The 20,901-nt window shown below is 40.6% G+C and overlaps 1 protein-coding gene across 3 annotated transcripts in view; it reads left to right on the top strand.

Annotated features, from left to right (window-relative positions):
- Positions 1–20,901, top strand: part of LOC133411026 (inactive dipeptidyl peptidase 10-like) — a 57,726-nt gene that overhangs the window by 31,913 nt on the left and 4,912 nt on the right. For 2 of the 3 annotated variants that reach the window (XM_061692820.1, XM_061692821.1), the window contains 20 exons: positions 2,413–2,465; positions 2,577–2,658; positions 3,555–3,675; positions 3,901–4,055; positions 6,435–6,532; positions 6,628–6,751; positions 6,842–6,880; positions 7,626–7,733; positions 8,022–8,107; positions 8,198–8,245; positions 9,906–10,027; positions 10,995–11,042; positions 12,452–12,550; positions 13,876–13,945; positions 14,128–14,322; positions 15,126–15,180; positions 17,193–17,292; positions 17,646–17,704; positions 19,798–19,882; positions 20,589–20,662. In XM_061692820.1, coding sequence (XP_061548804.1) covers positions 2,413–2,465; positions 2,577–2,658; positions 3,555–3,675; positions 3,901–4,055; positions 6,435–6,532; positions 6,628–6,751; positions 6,842–6,880; positions 7,626–7,733; positions 8,022–8,107; positions 8,198–8,245; positions 9,906–10,027; positions 10,995–11,042; positions 12,452–12,550; positions 13,876–13,945; positions 14,128–14,322; positions 15,126–15,180; positions 17,193–17,292; positions 17,646–17,704; positions 19,798–19,882; positions 20,589–20,662 — 1,821 coding nt within the window. Of the gene's footprint in view, positions 1–2,412; positions 2,466–2,576; positions 2,659–3,554; positions 3,676–3,900; positions 4,056–6,434; positions 6,533–6,627; positions 6,752–6,841; positions 6,881–7,625; positions 7,734–8,021; positions 8,108–8,197; positions 8,246–9,905; positions 10,028–10,994; positions 11,043–12,451; positions 12,551–13,875; positions 13,946–14,127; positions 14,323–15,125; positions 15,181–16,849; positions 16,943–17,192; positions 17,293–17,645; positions 17,705–19,797; positions 19,883–20,588; positions 20,663–20,901 lie in introns of those variants that run through there. The other variant, XM_061692823.1, reaches the window with a different exon arrangement.

Raw genomic sequence — 20,901 nt, 5'->3', positions numbered from 1 at the left:
AACTTCATTGGAATTGGGGTTTTAGATAGATAGATAGATAGATAGATAGATAGATAGATAGATAGATAGATAGATAGATAGATAGATAGATAGATAGATAGATAGATCCATCCAAATTGGCAAGATAGGGGTCCCATTTAAAATGAAAACCGATCTGTTTTTTTTTCTTCAATAGAATGAGAGGCCCTCTAATGCTGCTAGTTAGCCAAGCTCCTGGTGCCATATAGTGACAGGAGGAGCAGAGGGAGATTTCCAATGGGTCAAAATGAGTTTACGCCCCACCATCAGAGCAGTTTGACTCCGTTCAGCATTGGGAGAGGGCAGAGTGTCGAGAATAGATGGATCACGCCATATAAATTGTCTTAGAAAATGGTACATTTTGTTTAATTATCTGTATAGTAAACCGATGGATTTCCCACCAAAAATTCTGGATTTTGGGGCGCTCCAGAGCATGTGGACAAGTGTAGCCTCTTCCAACTTACATTCCAACACTCCGCAGACTGAGAGAGCTTCACTCTGTATAGTTTGTAAGGTGTCCAGTATATCCTATTTAGTATGTTAGATTGACAACTTTTTAACATCATGCAAAATCCTTGCCCATTCGACATCAGTAAAGTGAGAATCAATTACCCTTTCACATGCTGATTTAGGGGCCACAGCGTCCTTTTCCGATCTCTTGAGAAGCATCCATCCCATCCATCCATTTTCTGAGCCACTTTTCCTCACTGGGGTCGCGGGCATGCTGGAGCCTATCCAAGCTATCATCGGGCAGAAGGCGCGGTACACCCTGAATTGGTTGCCAGCCAATCGCAGGCCACACACAAGCAAACAACCATTCGTACTCACATTCACACCTACGGGCAATTTAGAGTCTCCAAGTCATGCATGTTTTTGGGATGTGGGAGGAAACCGGAGTGCCCGGAGAAAACCCACGCAGGCACGGGGAGAACATGCAAACTCCACACAGGCGAGGCCGGCTTTGAATCCGGGTCCTCAGAACTGTGAGGCAGATGTTCTAACCAGTCTCCACCGTGCCGCCAAGTAAAATAGATATTTTATTAATCCTGCAAGCATCTAGCATCTTGCAGCTCACGGTTCAATGGCCCAAAATAAATACATATGCACACATAAATATCAATGCCTATTGTACAAAGCTATTGTTGTTACTTGTACAAAGTGTAAAGGATATCTTAATTAATTGCCTATTATGAATACTGCCTATTTTGTTGAATTAATTGCATCGCAAAAAAATTGAGAAAAAACTAGATTGGACTTTTTGTCATGTATTAACAACAAGTAGATCTTCCACAGAGGGATTAATGGGCACCACACATGACGTTTTCTCTACAGCTACCCCATGTTCTTTCTTTGGCTGAAGAACCAGCATGGCACTGTTAACATCAGTATCATGTTTAATAAAGAGCTCTGTGTGACTCATTGTGATGATAGTGAAGAAACAGCGTCTGGGGTGTACTCTCTCCTTCCAAGACTGGCAGAGCAGATGTGTTCATCATCAAAGCGACGGCCTGAATATGAAGAGTCATGGCCCCTCACTACTGTCTCCAGTTGTCATCTTATACCAATAGCATCATTTCGGCTATCTGATGTACTTTACTGCAATGTCAAAGATTCCAACGATTTTATAGTTTTTTTCATAATGGAGAGTAGTTTCTGATGTATGTTAGCGCTTGTTATCATAATCAATTATCTACTGTATGTTCCATAGTCATCAGAGGGACATAGGATTGTCTGAGATGGTTTAACAACTTTGACAATCGTCAATGAGCAATCCCGAATTCATCTTTAAAGTATCCACCCGATTCTCTTTCTGCCTTGCCATTGAGATCTTTGTTCACACGTAAACATATCGTCTTGGCAAGCTGGATTTGCAAGATCATTTTTCTTTGCCAAACCATCAGCATTGCAAGGTTTACCCTATGTATGCATAGTGCATTTTAAAGTTTGAATTTCTCATAACAGTCATTTGTAATATGAAATTTCAGTACTTTAGCTCAAAAGCTCCTATAGCAAACAGGTGCTTCATAAAACTGGATGACACAGATGTGCCAAAAGCCTGAATTGTAATTTTGTCAATTTAAACACCTTGCGTTGCTACGTGCAAACAATTCTCCGAGTTGTCTTCTAAGACAAGCACAGTGGTGTAGTCTGCTGGGAACATCGTCAAATAGGCAGTTATAATAGCTTCTCATGCATCCTCCGGAGCTGCCATTTTTGTCACGGAGTCGCAAAGTGTCACGAATAATGGGTTTTGCTTTTTCAGTGCTAGATTTACTTAACTTTTCTAATCTGCTCAAAAAGTGTTTGTTAGTGCATGCTAGATAAAGGAAAGCATTTTTACAAAATCCAACAACTTCCAATTGTGTGTTATTTGGGTCTTTTTTCACCTTTTAGGTGTATCAACACTCTTTCATGGCATCGTACCTAATCTACAACCTGTATACAAGGTCAGTAAGCAAAGAACAAGCTTTTTCTTACAATAATCCTGGCCTTTGACAAGAGTTTTGACTTGTACGTAAGAATCTTTTTTGTCTGTTTTATCATTGTTATTTGACCAGGGAAGTGCTGGAGCTAAATCCTCCAGAAGTCTCCAATTCAGTCCTCCAGTTTGCTTCTTGGGGTGTTGGTGGTCAGCAGCTGGTAAGCCATCTATTCAGATAAACTTACGACTCAGTCACCGAAGGGTTGAACAGAAATGTTTTTTCAAGTTAATTCAACACTGATAAAACTGCATTATTTCATACAGTTTAAAAAGGCGGGCTCTGCGCATCACGCTGCTATCCGCTTTATAACAGGTGCAAGCTCTCGTACCCACCATTGCACTCTATAAATCATTATGATGGTTGTTTTTGTTTCATAGAAAACAATCTCACAGTTACTTTTTATCTTGAAGTTATTGCAAGGCAAGCTGACTTTATATATCTCCAGAACTCTGTCCTTTTACACCTTCTTACGCGTCCCCAGCACTGTTTTGTTTTTTTTTTTTTTTTTTTTTTTAACCACAATGGTAGATGTGGAGCTCAAGTAATGTTGTCTTCCACGAAACTAATGATGCGACCCTCAATCAAAATGTCTTTATGTGAAACCAGACCAGGGTGCAAAACGTATTGGGGACCGCTGCCCTAGAGAAGTGCATCAAATCAGCTGATTGCACAGTCCCATACTGCAAGTAAGTGTGTACTGTATCCTCCGCTGACTGTGGCGGCGCTAGGTTGGACGGCGTCCTGTGCGAGACCCCTCGATGGCGTAATCCCATTGTAAAAATGCATTATTTCATAGGTAGCAGGGTTTTACAGAATTTTGAGGTCAACTTTGGGGGTGCATATTATACATGGGAGCGCATTATACACGAGAAATTACGGTATTATCTGTGTACTTGTTGACATAAACCAATCACTCAAAATTGTCAGTTATCGGACTCCTATTTTGTTCAGGGACAGGCACGCTCTACTTAAGAGTTGATTTAAAATCTTCCTCCTTGATATAGTTGACTTGGGCTTACCCTGTTTTCTTTTCTTTTCTTTTTTATCACACAGATATACATATTTGAAAACAACATTTACTACCAATCAGATGTTCAGAGCAGCTCTTGGAGACTCACGTCATCTGGACAGGAGGGGGTCATTTTCAACGGCATTGCAGACTGGCTATATGAAGGTAAACTATCATTTATTGCGCCAGTATTACCTTCCTGAATTGGCTGATAAAAATGACACAAAATTTCAGACATTATTGCCATGTTTATCTTGATATCGAATGTGCCACAGCCATCTCCAGTAAGACATATGAAAAAGGACAATTATTAGGTGCTAAATCATTATATTTCAAGCTGTTGCATTTGCCTGGTTCGCATTTCCAATTTGGACTCTCTTGGTTTATCAGAGGAGGTTTTGCACACTCAAACAGCTCACTGGTGGTCACCTGATGGCTCAAGACTTGCTTACCTGACCATCAATGACTCCCTAGTCCCAAACATGCTCCTGCCATGTTACATGGGTTCTATTTATCCAAGGGGGAAAGAGTACCCATACCCAAAGGTAAGACTTTGACGGTAAGACGTCTTTTACCTACAAGCTGAATAAAATGTCAGTACTTGGTTGGCAATTACATTTGACTGATTGACATCATTTTAATATAATTTGATCAATGACGAACGGTTAAGACACGGGCCGCTGAATTTCCTTTTGCAATCAATACGTTTTACAGATATTAGTATTTTAATTACTACGATTGGCTGGCGACCAGTTCAGAGTGTACCCCACCTCTCGCCCGACGATAGTTGGGATAAGCTCCAGCACGCCCGCGACCCTTGTGAGGATAGAGCGGTACAGAAAATGGATGGATGGATGGAGTATTAGCAGTTTTTTCCATCTCAAGGTCATAAGGAAAAAGCATGTTGTAAAGTAATATTTTTTCAAACGTTTAATGCAAAATGTCTTTACCCGTTAGGTGTCCGAAATGAAGTTTTGTGATTTGCAGCATGTTTTTCGAAACTCCTGATTGCCGTTTGGATATACTGTATTGGGTTCTTCTCCTATTGCTTAATATGCCTTTTCCATGGAAACTAACAGAAATGCAACTTCGTGTCAGAGTTCCTTTTCTTGCCTCTTTTACAAACGGTCATTCTTTACCGCCTTTACTGTTAATGCTACTGAAGAGAGCCTCATTATGTTGGTGCAATAGAGCAGAGTGATCTGCAGTGCCAGGATGAGGGAGCTATTTTCGTATTCACACAATAGCAGATAGCAAAATAATGGTGTTTTTTTTTTCTGAGATATGAATGAATATGGGCGGCACGGTGGACGACTGGTTAACACATCCGCCTCACACTTCTGAGGACAGGGGTTCAAATCCCTGTGTGGAGTTTGCATGTTCTCTCCATGCCTGGTTAGTAGTTAGGACAATTTAAGCACTTCTATCTGCAGAGTTTGAAGGGCAACACATGTAAATTGTGCAACTCACATGATTTTTATGAAGCTGTGTGCTTATGTTTTTACCGGTATGCACTTTTGTCTTTACTGTTATAAAAAGAAGTGTATTTCCTGAGTTCAAATCTGGCCTTCCTGTGTGGAGTTTGCATGTTCTCCCCAAGCCTGCGTGGGTTTTCTCCGGGTACTTGGGTTTCCTCTCACTTCCCAAAATCATTCATTGTATGTTGATTGAAGACTTTAAATTGCCCGTCGGTGCGAATGTGAGTGCGAATGGTTGTTTGTTGATATGTGCCCTGCGATTGGCTGGCAAACAGTTCAGGGTGTACCCCGCCTCTCGCTACGAGTCAGCTGGGATAAGCGCCAAGCTCCCGATACTCTAGTGAGGATAAGTGGTACGGAAAATGGATGGATGGATATCATGATTATAGAATTTACAACACAAAACAAATCTATAGTTTAAATGACGCTTTTTCAAACATAAACCTCAGTAACTTCTTCAAGGCATACACCTCTCGATAGCTTCATCATACTGTCATCAAACCAAACCATGTGTCGTAGCAGTACACAACTGCAGATTTCTGCAGTTCTCCTCAATAGAGGAGGGAGTTATTTTTTTAAATGTATTTTAGAAAGACAATCAAGTTAGCAGACTCTCAAGTGTCTCAAAGACCTCTCTGATTAAAGATGAATTATGTAGAACAAGCAGAAAGGCAATAATGCACGCGGCAACCTCGTTTGTTGGTTCAGGATCATGTTTAGGGGAAGACTTGTCAGGCTGGCATCAACTGGAAGATTTAATGTGCTGTGGCTATGCAGAGTGCTTATCATATTTGAATTTATCTCACTAACCTACAATATCCAATTTGCTGTAACACCAAGCAGTCGGCAATGTGCACTCCCCTCTGAAGCAGCCATTCGGTGAAAAATTACGAACAGTACAACTGTGGTAAAAACATGTACCCCAATTAAGATGTTTCGTTCAAAAACAAATAAATAGGCAAGAGTTCGAACAGCAGTTTAGAACTGTGATTGGTGGTCGCACAATAGCAAGAAAACGACATGCTCACAGTGGCGTTGTAATGTCCTGCCGCAGGGATAGCTTCACACTACTTTATGCTTGTTTGAACATGTTTTTGCTTGATTCTTAATTTTTGAAAGCATTGTTTGTCTTTTTCACAGTTCATTAGACAGCAGTGGTAACTACCAATAACAGTCAGTAGGTCTGTTGCTGTCAAAACATGCTAAATCACATCATGAAGCTAGTTAATGCAGTTATTTGTGAATAACATGAACCATGATTTGCTTGCCTGCTACAGGGCCTGCGTATTGTACCTTACAATTTTCTCTCCGAATGGACATATGCAAATTGTCGCATATTACTACGACCCCCCCCCCCCCTCCCCCAAGTTTTGCCATCATAACTTATTATGAAACCAACATTTGATTTGATTTAATTCAACTGATATTCTTCTTATGTTGATATAGATGGGTCAAATCAATCCCACTGTAAGCCTTTATGTTGTAATTCTTGATGGCAGCTCCCAAACAACTACACTGTTACCACCGGACAGTCTCGTGAAGAGGTAAAACTAGAGTCACATTTTGTTATAAAATACAGTCTTTGACAAACTAAAACTGCATTCTTATGTTCTCACTCCGTTCTCTTTCTTCATTTTAGTCAATACTACATCACTATGGTGAAATGGGTGACAGTGGACAAACTTGCTGTGCGCTGGTTAAATCGGGCACAAAACATGTCCATTCTTACACTCTGTGTCATATCTACTAATAAATGCACAAAGGTAGGATGTTTCGTCTGAATTTTCTCAGATAATCATTAAAAATGTATAGAAACTGTATGACCCTGTTGTGATTTGGTCTCCTCATTTCAGATACAAGTGATGATGTCAGATAAGTGGCTCGATCGACAGGTAAGTACATCTCTCAAAACATCATACGCCTACTTTGTGATAACAGTGAGTGAACCGTTAACGTTACATGAGAAGATGTTGCACAAATTCTCAACTCAAATATCAGTTGGAATTAATCTGAAGAATATCAGCTGGAATGCACAAACAGAGAAGTCTTTCTCCAGGACTTACAGCACGAATTAGATGGTGTCAACGATGAGGACTGTTGGAGATAGTCAGACCCAGGCAGCAAACTGTCAGTATTTACAGTATGAAAAGAAACTGAGCATTACTGCGCTACTGAGAAAAATGGAAAAATCTAACAACAAAATCGAAAAAAGACATTGGGAAATAGGACACTTGAAAATGATCTGACAAAAAACACAAGGGATCAGACAAAGCCTGAACATAACAGGGGAACTTAATGCCCACAGACTAATTACAGAAACACAATTGAAAAGACAGGAGAGAAGCTAAGGGGCTGATTGGGTGACACAATAGGAGCAGCTGTGACCAGATGAGATGAAACTAATAAAACGATAAGCATGAAACAGAAGAGAATCTTTACCAGGGGTGTCCAAACGTTCTCCTCTGAGGGCCGCATATTGTAAAATCCAAGGGCCACAAAGAACAAAGTGTATTGTCTTCTTATCAGTGCATCTGGAGATTCATTTAAATGAATTATTGTGTGATTTACATTCACTAAAGATATTTATGGATAAAAAAGACTGTGTTTTTTTTTTTTCTTGACTGTGTTTTTTCCTAGAATGACGAGCCAATGTTTTCAAAGGACTGTACGATATTCTTCACGACGCTGCCAATAAAACACGTTGTACTTGGAGCATTCCACCACGTGACCATGATCTCCAACCGAGTAAAACTAATACAAGCTTGTGTCAAATGCAGTCAATTGAATTCTGCTGTTCTCTGCCTTGTGTACAGTGAAATGTCAAGGTTGAAGAGCGTTATGGGGCAGTGGTCCACCTCTTATTTGCTTGTATTTAAAAACAGGTTTTCCCATGGAAAACACCGATGATAGAAATAATCCACTTTCGGATTAAAAACATGATCGGCTTTTCATGACATATTAGCTCATGTTTTGGCTTTTGTGTTTGGTTCTGTTTGCTTTGCCATAAATTGGTTTTTCTCGTCCTTGTTCAAGGGAGATGACATCAAACTTCGCCCCTTGACTTCAGGAAGCTGGGAGGTCTCCCAAATTCTGGGCTATGATGAGAGCACTAAATCTGTGTACGGAGAATTACAATTAGATAAAAACAGAACATAATGTCAAAGCTTGAGAAATATGTTCTGGTAAAAACGTGGACTTTTGTTTTTCAGTTACTTCCTAAGCAAAGAGACTGGCACAGCACAACAACAGTTATACAGGTATCCAATCATATGTATTTTGCTGTAGAGGTTCATATTAAAAAAAGGTACAGACACTGAAGGAATTTCTGAGGGCAACATTTGCGCATCAATGGCCATATTCCCCCGTTGGTGCGTAAGTCAGTATTTTACGCGCTTTCAAGTTACGACGATTCTCCCGTAATAGCTTCTGACGCAGCCACCGTGCGTACTCGGCCATTGAGAGGCGTGACTCATTCGAGTCTGCAGGTGGGTAGAGTTTGCAGAATGGGGAGTTTTTCTGAGACCTTTGAAATCTACTCGGAGGCTCTAGTATGTCACACTTTAAATGTGAAATTTACCCCTGTGAGGATATCTGGCAGTGGGGCATCCTTGCTCAGTAAGACGTGGGCGCCGCCCGTCGAACGGGCTACTTCGTACTTCACTTTGTATTCTCTAATCTCTGTTAAGTACATATTGTCCAATATTTGCCATTTATTCCGCATTTGGAAGGCCATCAATAATAAAGCGAGCGAGCCGGTTGTTGATCAGCCGTTGCCCAGCAACACCGGAGCCACACACGCCGGTGTCGTCACTTAAACGGATTTCATGACCGACGATGAGATCAAATATGAAATTATGAAATTATTCCAAATCTAACACACCATCGTGCCATTAAGATGACTGCATTTTTGTGGTGTTTTCATACAAACTCCCAATGCATGAAAATGTATTAATTAATACAACACAATATGTTGACGTTCAGCCGTCGGTCGGCGTAACGTGGTTGGGACACAGCCGAGCGTATAGGGCCAGGTGTCCATCAGCAGTGGTCGGGTCTCGGAGCAAGGGACCGAATCGAAACGTACAACATGATGTTTCACCTTCTCAGGGCGGTAGACTGGCTACAGACTGAAGTCTTTGGCAGAATATGCGCAAGACCAGAAATGAGAGGGAACGCCCAGTGTTGCTCTACCCAAAGTGTGTACATGGCCAGAAGATGCACAAAGGATAGGATTTACTGGACGGCAGAATGGGCGCAGAGGGAAAAGCGCCTTTTCTGATTTTGAGAATATGGGAGAATATAGAACCCTAGCAGTCGTTTTGTAAAACTCAAAACAAGAAAGCAATTATTGAAAAGTATCCAAACAATGTTAGTTTGTTTCATTTGATAGTTTAATCATGCATTGATTATTAGCTGTAACATACATTACTCACTGTTTGGCTATGGGGTGAAATTTCAGGGCGGACCTAAATGCACTATAACCTTTGCAGGTGAATTTAATTTGAACTTCTCTACACTTTTGAATGCACGTCCAACTGTTCAACAGTTCAATACTTTTTTTGCACAACTTGCTGTTGTCGAGGGGAACAACAAACTTCACAACAGGTATTTGATCCATGAATTGACAAATACTCGTCTTCAGTTGTCTGCGGCCAGCTCGGCAATCTGTTCTCAATTGCCCTACCTGGATAAATAAAGGTTCAAATATAAATATATACAGTTTTAGTTCATCCTTAAATTTTGCTTGAAAGCCAAATATGCGTAATTTCTGTGAGTAGGTTATGCTGCTAGTATGTTTTGTACAGTATGTCTGTTTGTTGGCTATTTTACTTACGTGTTAGTGGCAAATGTCTTGTACTGACGTACAAGACAGAAAGTATTCACACGCCCCTGCTGTATGTCATTCTTGTCCAAAAGGGTCTTAGCTGTGGAACCGTTTCATAAACAATGCCTCACCTGCTCCCTCTTCAAGTCACAGTGTACTTACTATGACGCTGTGCTCAGTACAAACTATCAGCATGTTCTTCTCCAATGTAGAGGTATGTCATCAGTTTTACTTATTTCAGTTTGCAGTTTTTTATTTTTTATTTGTTTTAATCTGTGTCACGAACATAGCATCTGACTCCCACATTACAACTATGCACAGCATGGCCATTCAATTGCAACTGTCAGGGGGCTACATTTTCAGGGGCCTGACTTCTCCCAGCACTGTCTTTCTTATTATATACAGTATATAATGTCAATATCTTAAAACTTTTGTTTCACCAGACACAGAGGGAATGATATGTATGTGTACGTAGAAACATTTATTATTAATTATTATTCATTTTTATTTTACTTTTTTTTTTTTTAAATATGTGTGCTTGACTGACTCAGAAATTAGCCGTTCGCTGGAAGCTGCTAGTGAACGTTATCCCCCGACTTGCGGTTCAAATCACTCATGAGTAAGTTCACTGCGTAGTACGTCGGTCCGCCGCGCGAAAAAAAATCACTCATCGTACGAGTACATCGCTCCTCAGCGGATCGCAAACAAAGAAGTTCCACGAACAAATCACTCGTGTCTAACGGATCGTGAACGATAAGTTCAACGAACGAATCGTTCTTCAGTTCCTCAGTACACCAGTTCACTGAACGAATCACTCAGTTCACTTAAGCGCCTCCACCACCTGCGCAGTGTTGCCCGACGCCGGCTGCTCATTGGTCATTTGTCAATCACTTTAGATTCAGAAGGGATTGACAGGACGCTTCAACAGTTCCGTTACCGCACCCAGCCGACTCGCTCGCCATTATATTGATATATCTTAGTCTTAATAGTTTGTTTATTTGTGTAGCTGACTATCTGAACTAGAAATTAATCCAAGCTCAATGCTTATAGCAGTAGTCAGTCAGCTGTACTATGGAACACTGAAGGGAAATAATTCAAGGTTATCACATAACAAGGGTCTCTTCAGTTTATTGTTGAGTTCCACAAAGCACACTTATTCTCTTATTCTTGAATTTCCCCAGGCCCTGGAATACCCCAAACTACTCTGCACAGATTCAAGAAAATGAAAGGTAAGAACTCGGGCAAGAAAAGGGAATCTCAACTGTATATTGTTTTGGAATTTCCATACCATTCATATTTTAGACATTATGTTTCAGACTTATGTTTGCACATAAGTCTTAGGCAGTCTCCATCGGAAAGGTGAAATATTCTGAAAAATGGACTTTTTACTTGCTTCTATACAATTGGTCGAGTCTCTGGAGTGCTCGCTCACCTATCGAGGGTGAAGTCAATCTTTTGTTAGCTGCCAAATTTGGAAAGTGTTTGTGTGAGTGAAACATTCAGAATTTGGCAAAGTTACATCATAACCATCCCGCACTGTGTTTGTCCACCAATGACTTGCTGGCTAGACTGGGCGAAGATCATCCAGTCCAAACATTTCCAAGGTATTTGTGTTAGGAGAAGTGTCCGCCGCGTGCGCAGCCGTGTGCTAATTTAGAAGCACCTCGGTGACGAAGTGTTGCCTCCACGAGGTTTCTCTCTCTTTTCCTGCTCGTCTTTCTCTTTAGAACAGGGCTGTGTGAGAAAAAGCAGCCTCTTTCCTACTTGCAAAGCCCCATCTCCACCTGTGTGCTACATGGCAATGAAAGCACATTGGCCCCGTAGAACGGAGGGTTGTTGAAAAATGACTTATTTGCATTGCAATTATAATTCATTGTATTCTTTCAGGCAGCACGGTGGACGACTGGTTAGCACATCTGCCTCACAGTTCTAAGTCCCGGGAGGCAAATCCCGGCCCCGCCTGTGTGGCGTTTGCATGTTCCCCCCGTGCCCGGGTGGGTTGTCTCCGGGCACTCCGGTTTCCTCCCACATCCCCAAAAAAATGCATGAATTGGAGACTCTAAATTGCCCGTAGGTGTGAATGGTTGTTTGTTGATATGTGCCCTGTGATTGGCTGGCGACCAGTTCAGGGTGTACCCCGCCTCTCGCCCGAAGATAGCTGGGATCGGCTCCAGCACGTCCGCGACCCGCGTGAGGATATAGCGGTACAGAAAATGGATGGATGGATGTATTCGTTAAACCTTGTGTATTTTGACCGAAAAAATGCCAGGAACCTTTTATTAAGACACCAGGGAACTGTTTTAAATTGTGGGGGGGAAAAAAGTACAATATGTCTCCTTCAAGACTGAAACAATTTGGGCATGGCCAAGTGTCGTGACAAAGTAATGATCTTCTTGCATCTACTGACTCTATGCTTACCATACAGTTTGCTTAGTTTTGGTAAAACAATTTAGCTCTTGCATCACAGTTTAATCTGCACATCTAGCGATGTAATTGTCAATCATTATTTTGTCCTGGACAGTATCACGGTAAAATATATTAGTTGAGCATCTTTTAATCTGATTTATGCTTTATTTGCACCATACATGTCTTTTGTTTTTGACTCTATCAAATTGTTTGTGTGCACTGTCATCAACAGACTATATGACTCTGGAGAAGAACACAGTATTACAACACGCTCTGATCAACCGAAAATTACCAAAACGGGAAAAAAGAACTGTACAAATCAACAATGTTGGTATGGTAATACAATAATATGCCCATATGTTTAAAGTTAACATTGTGGGCTGTATTTTCGTAGATGGCGCATATGCGGCCATGTGCAAAAACTGGCGTATCCTGATTTTCGTGCAAGCGCGAGGCTCGCTGGGTGTTTGCCAATTTGGATATAGAAATCAATGCCTCGAATCCATTATTATTATTATCATCATCATCAATATTATATATATTTTTAAAATCATCCCACCTGGCTGGCACAGCTATGGGGAGGCACACAAACGATTAGGGGTGGGAATAGATACATTTGGTCTATGGCCGTATTTAAGTTGCCAGCAGTTATCAGAAGCTCACCACTAGCTAACCAGCTTTTTTTTTTTTTTAAATAAGATGGTTAGCTACCCACTCACCTTGTCTGTTGTCACACCGGCCAAGAGCAGTGACGATGCGTCGTCATCTGTCACTGCGCCATATTTAAAGGGAATGGGAGGAGCTGGTTTGATTGGACATGATTGAAATCCGCTGTGTTCACGCTCACAGCTGCTCAAGATCTACCGTTTGTCTGCAAAATGACCAAAACCCTGTCGAACTCGCCTCCGCGTGCGCTGCGGGCCGCTCTTGATTTACGGCGGTCACGAAAATACAGCCTGAGCGTGAAGTGTCTTTATTAGCACCATGATACAGTGTCATCAACATCTTTGAAATGCAGTAGTTCACCACCTTATGACCTGCATTGGTTTCCCCTATGATCACCTTAGCATTGCATTATGTAACGGTCCTTCAAAAGGAAATGTGTCAGCGGAATATGCATTCGACTTTTAAGCTGAATACATTTGGCTACCATTTTCTATTTGTGATAGTGTGCTTACACAACGTAATAAACTTAACCAGAATCAGATGCCTTCAAAAGTTCAATTATTTTTCACTGGCATTTATAAATATATGTGTTTTTCATTGAGCTTGTGGCAAACATTCAGTAGTAAACCTGTGTTCACAAATTCTTCCTTCACTTTTAACACCATAGTATCAATGATGAAAAAAAAAACCCAATTCCAATTCAAATGTGTCAGATAACTCATAACTCGAACTAATAAATAGCATTATTAAATGTAACATGACAGGGTCAGACATAAACCATCTGGGATCACGGTTTGAATTTTTTAGCTTTCAATGTGACGTTAACCTGCATTTTGTGTAGGTTGATTCAATATTTTATTTCTTAACGTGCCCTGTTGACTGTTGATGCAATAAACATGACACAAATGTGAGTCATTTGAATTGATTTCACCCAATTTAAGCAGTGTTTGCGGATTATTTACATATGAACTGATATGACTTGTTTTGCAGCTCTTCCTATGGAGTTAATTGTCCCCAATGATTTCGATGAAACGTATAAGCATCCACTTCTCCTTATTCTGTAAGTTTTTCATAATATACATTGAACATTACTTATTAAATCTTTATGCATATGTTGTTTTGTTTTTTATTGCAATGTTTCTCAAAATGAAAAGTTAGAAAAATAATTATGATGAAGAAAGAAAACCGATAATTAAATCGATATGCAATGTTGTGCTTCTCTTTTTTTTTTTTTTTTTTAAGTGGCAGCGCCCCCGGTGGTCAGACTGTGAGTGACCGCTTCAGCATCAATTGGGATTCGGTGCTTATCAGTTTGGAGAACGTCATCGTGGCTCGTCTGGACGGTCGAGGCAGCAGCTTCCAGGGCCAGAGGGTCCTGGAAGAGGTCCACCGGCGACTGGGCACTGTTGACGTTGCGGACCAGATCGCAGCTGTAAAGTAGGAATCTTTCTTTTATTCTTCAAAATTTGAAATCAAAACGGCCGATCACAGGTTGATATTCACCTATTTCTGATTCTTATTTTTCTGTTTACCTAATAACGAATTCTGTCGTTCCGTGAAGTTGTTAGGCTCAGGCTTATAAAACTTTAATAATCTACTGTACAGACTGAACCTTCAGTTTTTTTGTCCTCGTAAACTGCATGTCAGCTTTCACCAACGATGAGTGCATGAGTCAAATAAAAACATGACACTACAGTAGCAGTCTAAATGTCTTACATACATACAATAGGTAGATACAATGGACAAATCAAATTTGGATTTCCATTTCAAATGCTGAATTCAAACAATGAGGTACTGTAAAGTTGAGACCTGAAATACAAACGTTACAAAAAGACTTATTCCAGAATTTACTATGCGTAAAATCTACTAAAGTATAAAAACAAACACTGTAAAACTATGTACAGCAAAAGCAAATAAGGATGTAATAGCTTTGCGATCAACAAACAAAAAATGTGCGCTGAAAAACAGATTTAAAAACAGAACGAAGTACCTGCATATACGTATACTGACAACCCTGAACAGCAGCAAATACATATTTCAAGCCAACCACATTGTCTTGAAAAACTGTTGGAAGAAACTTATTGCTGTGTGCCAAAAGGTAAACAAAACATACCAGCCATTATAAACACAAAATATTCATTTTATTGAATGACTTTATTATACTTCATTTACTTTCACTACTTAATTACATACTGCATTTGACAAATCATGTTTAGCTAACTTTCCTGCTATTTCCCCAGACACCTCATCAAGCTCCCATACATCGATGGGACTAAAGTTGCAGTTTATGGAAAGGTAATACACAAATACAATACAGTGGACCCCCGCATACTACAACCCCGATTCCAATGAAGTTGGGACGTTGTCTTAAACATAAATAAAAACAGAATACAATGATTTGCAAATCATGTTCAACCTATATTTCATTGAATACGCTACACAGACAAGGTAGTTAATGTTCAAACTGATAAACCTGATTGTTTTTAGCAAATAATCATTAACTTAGAATTTTATGGCTGCAACACGTTCCAACACAGCTGGGACAGGCTCATGTTTACCACTGTGTTACATCACCTTTTCTTTGAACAACATTCAATAAAGGTTTGGGAACTGAGGACACGAATTGTTGAAGCTTTGTAGGTGGAATTCTTTCCCATTCTTGCTCGATGTACAGCTTCCGCTGTTCAACAGTCCGGGGTCTCCGTTGTCGTATTTTACGCTTCATAATGCGCCACACATTTTCAATGGGAGATAGGTCTGGACTGCAGGCAGGCCAGTCTAGTACCCGCACTCTTTTACTCGGAGGCCACGCTGTTGTAACACGTGCAGAATGTGGCATTGGCTTGCTGAAATAAGCAGGGGCGTCCATGAAAAAGACATTGCTTGGATGGCAGCATATGTTTCTCCAAAACCTGTATGGACCTTTCAGGCTTGACGGTGCCTTCACAGATGTGTAGGTTACCCATGCCATTGGCACTAACACAGCCCCATACCATCACAGATGCTGGCTTTTGAACTTAGCGTCCATAACAGTCCGGATGGTTCTTTTCCTCTTTGATCCAAAAACAATTTGAAATGTGGACTCGTCAGACCACAGAACACTTTTCCACTTTGCATCAGTACATCTTAGATGAGCTCAGGCCCAGAGATGCCGGCGGCGTTTCTGGGTGTTGTTGATAAATGGCTTTTGCTTTGCATAGTAGAGTTTCAAGTCGCGCTTACGGATGTAGCGCCGAACTGTATTTACTGACATTGGTTTTCTGAAGTGTTCCAGAGGCCATGCGGTGATATCCTTTACACATTGATGTCGTTTTTTGATGCTGTGCCGCCTGAGGGATCGAAGGTCACGGGCATCCAATGTTGGTTTTCGGCCTTGCCGCTTACATGCAGTGATTTCTCCAGATTCTCTGAACCTTTTGATGATATTATGGACCGTAGATGATGAAATCCCTCAATTCCTTGCAATTGTCCGTTGAGGAACATTGTCCTTAAACTATTCGACTATTTTCTCACACACTTGTTCACAAAGAGGTGAACCTTGTCCCATCTTTGCTTATGACTGACTGAGCAATTCAGGGAAGCTCCTTTTGTACCCAATCATGGCACCCACCTGTTCCCAATGAGCCTGTTCACCTGTGGGATGTTCCAAACAGGTGTTTGATGAGCATTCCGCAACTTTCTCAGTCTTTTTTGCCACCTGTCCCAACTTTTTTGGAACACGTTGCAGCCAATTAATGATTATTTGCTAAAAACAATCCAGTTTATCAGTTTGAACATTAACTATCTTGTCTTTGTAGTGTATTCAATTAAATATAGGTTGAACATGATTCGCCACTCATTGTATTCCGTTTTAATTTATGTTTAACACAACATCCCAACTTCATTGGAATTGGGGTTGCATTTGCAGTTTGGCATTCACTATTCACAACTATCTATACCTATACCTATCCTCTGTCATTCACAGAAAAATGTTCCACCTGGATAACTTGCTCATCCAATCACAAATCTAACAACAGCTATATAAGATTTGGGATTTTACAGTCAACGGAAGAGAAATACTGGACAAAAGGCATGTCTGCTTTAGCTCACGATAGCTTTATTAAACTAGGACTAAATACGGCATCAAAACCAGCGGAGTCTCGTCACAACAGCTCAGTAGAACATCACTTCACCTATCCGCAACCATTAGTTTGTGTTGTTCCCTCTCCCCCGCAAATAGCGTTGGTCCACTGTCGTGCAGTTTTTTGTTGTTGTTGTTTTTCATAAATGTGTTCCATATAAAATTCTCTCTCTCCCACCCTTTTTAGGCATATGGGGGATTTCTTACATCGATCCTATTACTCTCCTTCAGCTCAACTTTCAGCTGTGGAATAGTGGTCGCTCCAATAGTAAATTGGAGATTTTATGGTAAGATGTCAAGGCTCATACAGGGGATAAAAAGTACATATTAATCATATTTTTGTTTACATATGAAGAGTTTTACTTTTAAAAATCAAATATTTAACCTGCAAATAAAATAGAATATGGAGAATAGAATATATACGGAAATATTTGTCATCGTTTCATGACAATTTTACTGTATGGCCAGTCACCTCATCATCTTAAATAAATTCATGTCAATTGTCATTATTAATCGTCATCAGCAAATTGGTTTTGTTTGGTAACTTCCAATTCGTGGAAGGGAAACAAAATAGCATCAGCAATGATACTCCTGCTCACGATGCAAGCTAAATAATAGTTTTCTCTTCCTCTTTCTAAAGGGTCTGCTCTCACTGAGAAATATTTTGGATATCTGCCGAAAGAAGAACCCAAGTACCAGGTTGTGTTATGGTGTAGCTTTTCTTGGAAAGGAATTGTCATTATTCACTGAAACATTGTTTAATTCCCTAAATCGAAACCCAAATGTATTTACAATTTGATCTGGTGAATGGCTGTCTCCTGTCTGGAAACGGACAACCCTAACCCTGAACATTGTGGTGTGCTAAAGATGTGTGTGGGCCATACAAATACATAACAGGAAAAACCAATCCATCCAAAACCAAGCATGCGATATTACTGCATCTGTTGCAGTCTTTTCAAAAGACGGCGTGGGGCTTTGAATGCGGGCTTATTAATGCTGTGGTGACGACCGCTTTATTCATTTGATTTCGAGAAATATGAATTTCCCTTTGAGAAAACCCCCGCACATAGGAGGCAGCACAAGCCGTTCAAGGCTCGAGTATACAGTATATGCACCTCGACCTATCCCGGTAGAGCAGCGCAAAATCGTAAACAAGGTTTTGATTGAACTTTTGATAATTTTTTTTTGACCTCAAGGGGCAATATTGTACCAGTCATGATTGCGTCTGCATGTCTGTATGCGGAGATGGAAAGTTGAAAGATGAATTGATTTACTGACACATTGAGTGAAGCATAGATTTACACATATTAATTATTAATGGGGGCACGGTGGACGACTGCTTGGCACATCTGCCTCACAGTTCTGAGGACACGGGTTTAAATCTGGCCTCGCCTGTGTGGAGTTTGCATGTTGTCCCCGTGCCTGGGTGGGTTTTCTCCGGGTACTCCGGTTTCCTCCCACATTCCAAAAACATGCGTAGTAGGTGTGAATGTGAGTGCAAAAGATTGTTTGTTTACATGTGCCCTGCGATCGGCTGGCGACCGGTTCAGGGTGCACCCCGCCTCTCGCTCGAAGATAGCTGGGATAGGCGCCGGCACGCCCGCAACCCGCGTGAGGCTGATTCTTGAGAACACTGCACTGACTAAGCCAGACTGTAACATACAGGAAGCCCAGACGGCACGCGGCCGTGCAACTATTTGCGAACACTCACAAATAGTTGCTAGCTGCTAATGCTGACGTAAACGGGCAAACATGACGTCGAGCCGCGCAATTCTCACAATGCAATGTGGATTTTTTATTTTTTTTTGCCAATAATTACTGTCCTTATAATTACGTTAAATGTCATTGTCCTTTCTGTGTATGTGGTTTATTTAGCTGTCACATTTAACTTACATTTTTACTTTTTGGTAGATTCCTTAACCAGAGCATGCCAAACAGGGCATGAGCTCTTGAACGATAATTAGAAATAATAATTTCTTCTAAAGTCAATGGGCTCAAGTCCAAGTGAAGTGCAGAGTCACCGTTGTCCGAGTGGAGTCGCAAGTCTTTTAACATATTGTCAAGTCGAGTCAAAAGTCATCACATTCATGACTCGAGTCCAAGTCATGTGACTCGAGTCCACACCTCTGCTTGATATATATTTATATGGATAGATGAAGATTGCGCAAGTGTCTGTGGAGACACTGACGTGTGCGTTGAGTGTGTGTGCTGTATTCTGAAGGTTGAAAGGGGAAATTGTGTTTGTCATATTGTTTCAATGCTACAGCTGCTTCGGTAAAATAGCCACAATAACAATATTATTCAAAGTCAGTAAAAATCTTTTCCGAGTACGTCGTAAAAATGCTCAGCAAAAGCGCATCATCTTAACTGTTTAAATGTACCCTCGAGGGTGTTTTGGAATTTGAAAAGGGTCATTTTCATACATAACTAACGTTCAATTGCCGGATCAGGGTTGGAAGGGCGGGACTCGCGCTGCCCGAATAAAAGTGATTTCCAATGACGTCTGCAGCCCATGGAAGGGACACAATTCGGAGTTACCTCCCAGACATTTAATGCACTCACATTATGGTTACATTTACAATTAGGTCAACTGTCCCAAAAACTATTGACTGCCTGATAACAGAGGTGCTCTGCAATCCACCAAAGGAAAATTACATATTTTTGTTGACTCTCAAATTCAAACTAAAATTCTACACTTCAGTCACATCTTGATATATAAATCGAGCTGTATATAATAAACGGAAACAGTTTTTTTTCTTTCAGTCATGTATATTATTTATTGTCTCTGGCAGGTTTCAAGTCTGCTCGGTAACATCACAGGAGAAGTAAGATCACAGGACAAGTTGAAATTTCTTATCATCCATGGCACAGCAGATGGTGAGTAAAACTGCTGCAACAGCTGTGACTCATTTGGAGTTGCTGAACCCCAAAGCGCTTCTGAGAGTGAGGCCAGCGGCTTCTTCATTTGACTTATCCCTGTTGTTGAAATGCAAGCATTTCAAAGATGGAAACAAATATCAACGTATACAGTCGATCCTTGCGTATTGGCACTTGGGCACCCATTCGCTGATTTCAATGATGACTTTTTTTGGGGCGCGGGAGCGGCAACCTCATATAAGTCAGTGGTGGCTTTGCACAAGGGAGTTTTCAGAGTCTCCATCACCACCACACAAGGTTGCTTGATTGGTTTTACTTTTTTTTTTTTTAAAACAATAGTAGGCTAAAAGGTAGGAAAAGTTGTACTGCAACAAAATCCAAAAGTTGACACAATGCATAGCCGCTGGCTTCGTCCATGCCCAAGCTCCACCGCTGCCCGAGCAATTCCTATCAGTGTGACAAGTGTGCTGCTATGATTCATTATTTGTGTATTTTGACAGAAAAATGTAAGAGACCAGCTGTAAAGACAGCTGGGAACTGTGCATTAATATGCATTCATAACCTGCTAGTATGCTGTTGCTTCTTTTTTCTAGTGTGTAGAAATAATTAGAAAAAAAACCTCAAAGACTGTAATACATAGTACGGTTTATTGACTGATATATCCTGCAATATTAATCATATAGTTTTAATTATTTGTGTTTTTCAGCTACTGTTCATTTCCAGCACTCTGCTGAGTTGATCAAACTCCTGTCTGCATCTAATGTTAACTACACTCTGCAGGTGACTTTCCTTCTCTCATTTAAAAATGTGGTAATGTTGTAATTCTACTAATATTTAATGTAACTAATATTTAATGTAACTGTCGCTTCGCAAGCATCATATTCGTTGTTCCAGACCTGGCAAGTTGTGCACATTTTACAACCCCAATTCCGATGAAGTTGGGACGTTGTGTTAAACATAAATAAAAACAGAATACAGTGATTTGCAAATCATGTTCAACCTATATTTCATTGAATACA

Source organism: Phycodurus eques, chromosome 12, assembly GCF_024500275.1.
Source record: "Phycodurus eques isolate BA_2022a chromosome 12, UOR_Pequ_1.1, whole genome shotgun sequence".
NCBI classification, from domain to species: domain Eukaryota; kingdom Metazoa; phylum Chordata; class Actinopteri; order Syngnathiformes; family Syngnathidae; genus Phycodurus; species Phycodurus eques.
Note: the sequence above shows the minus strand (reverse complement) of the source record. Positions and strands in the feature narration are given on the sequence as shown.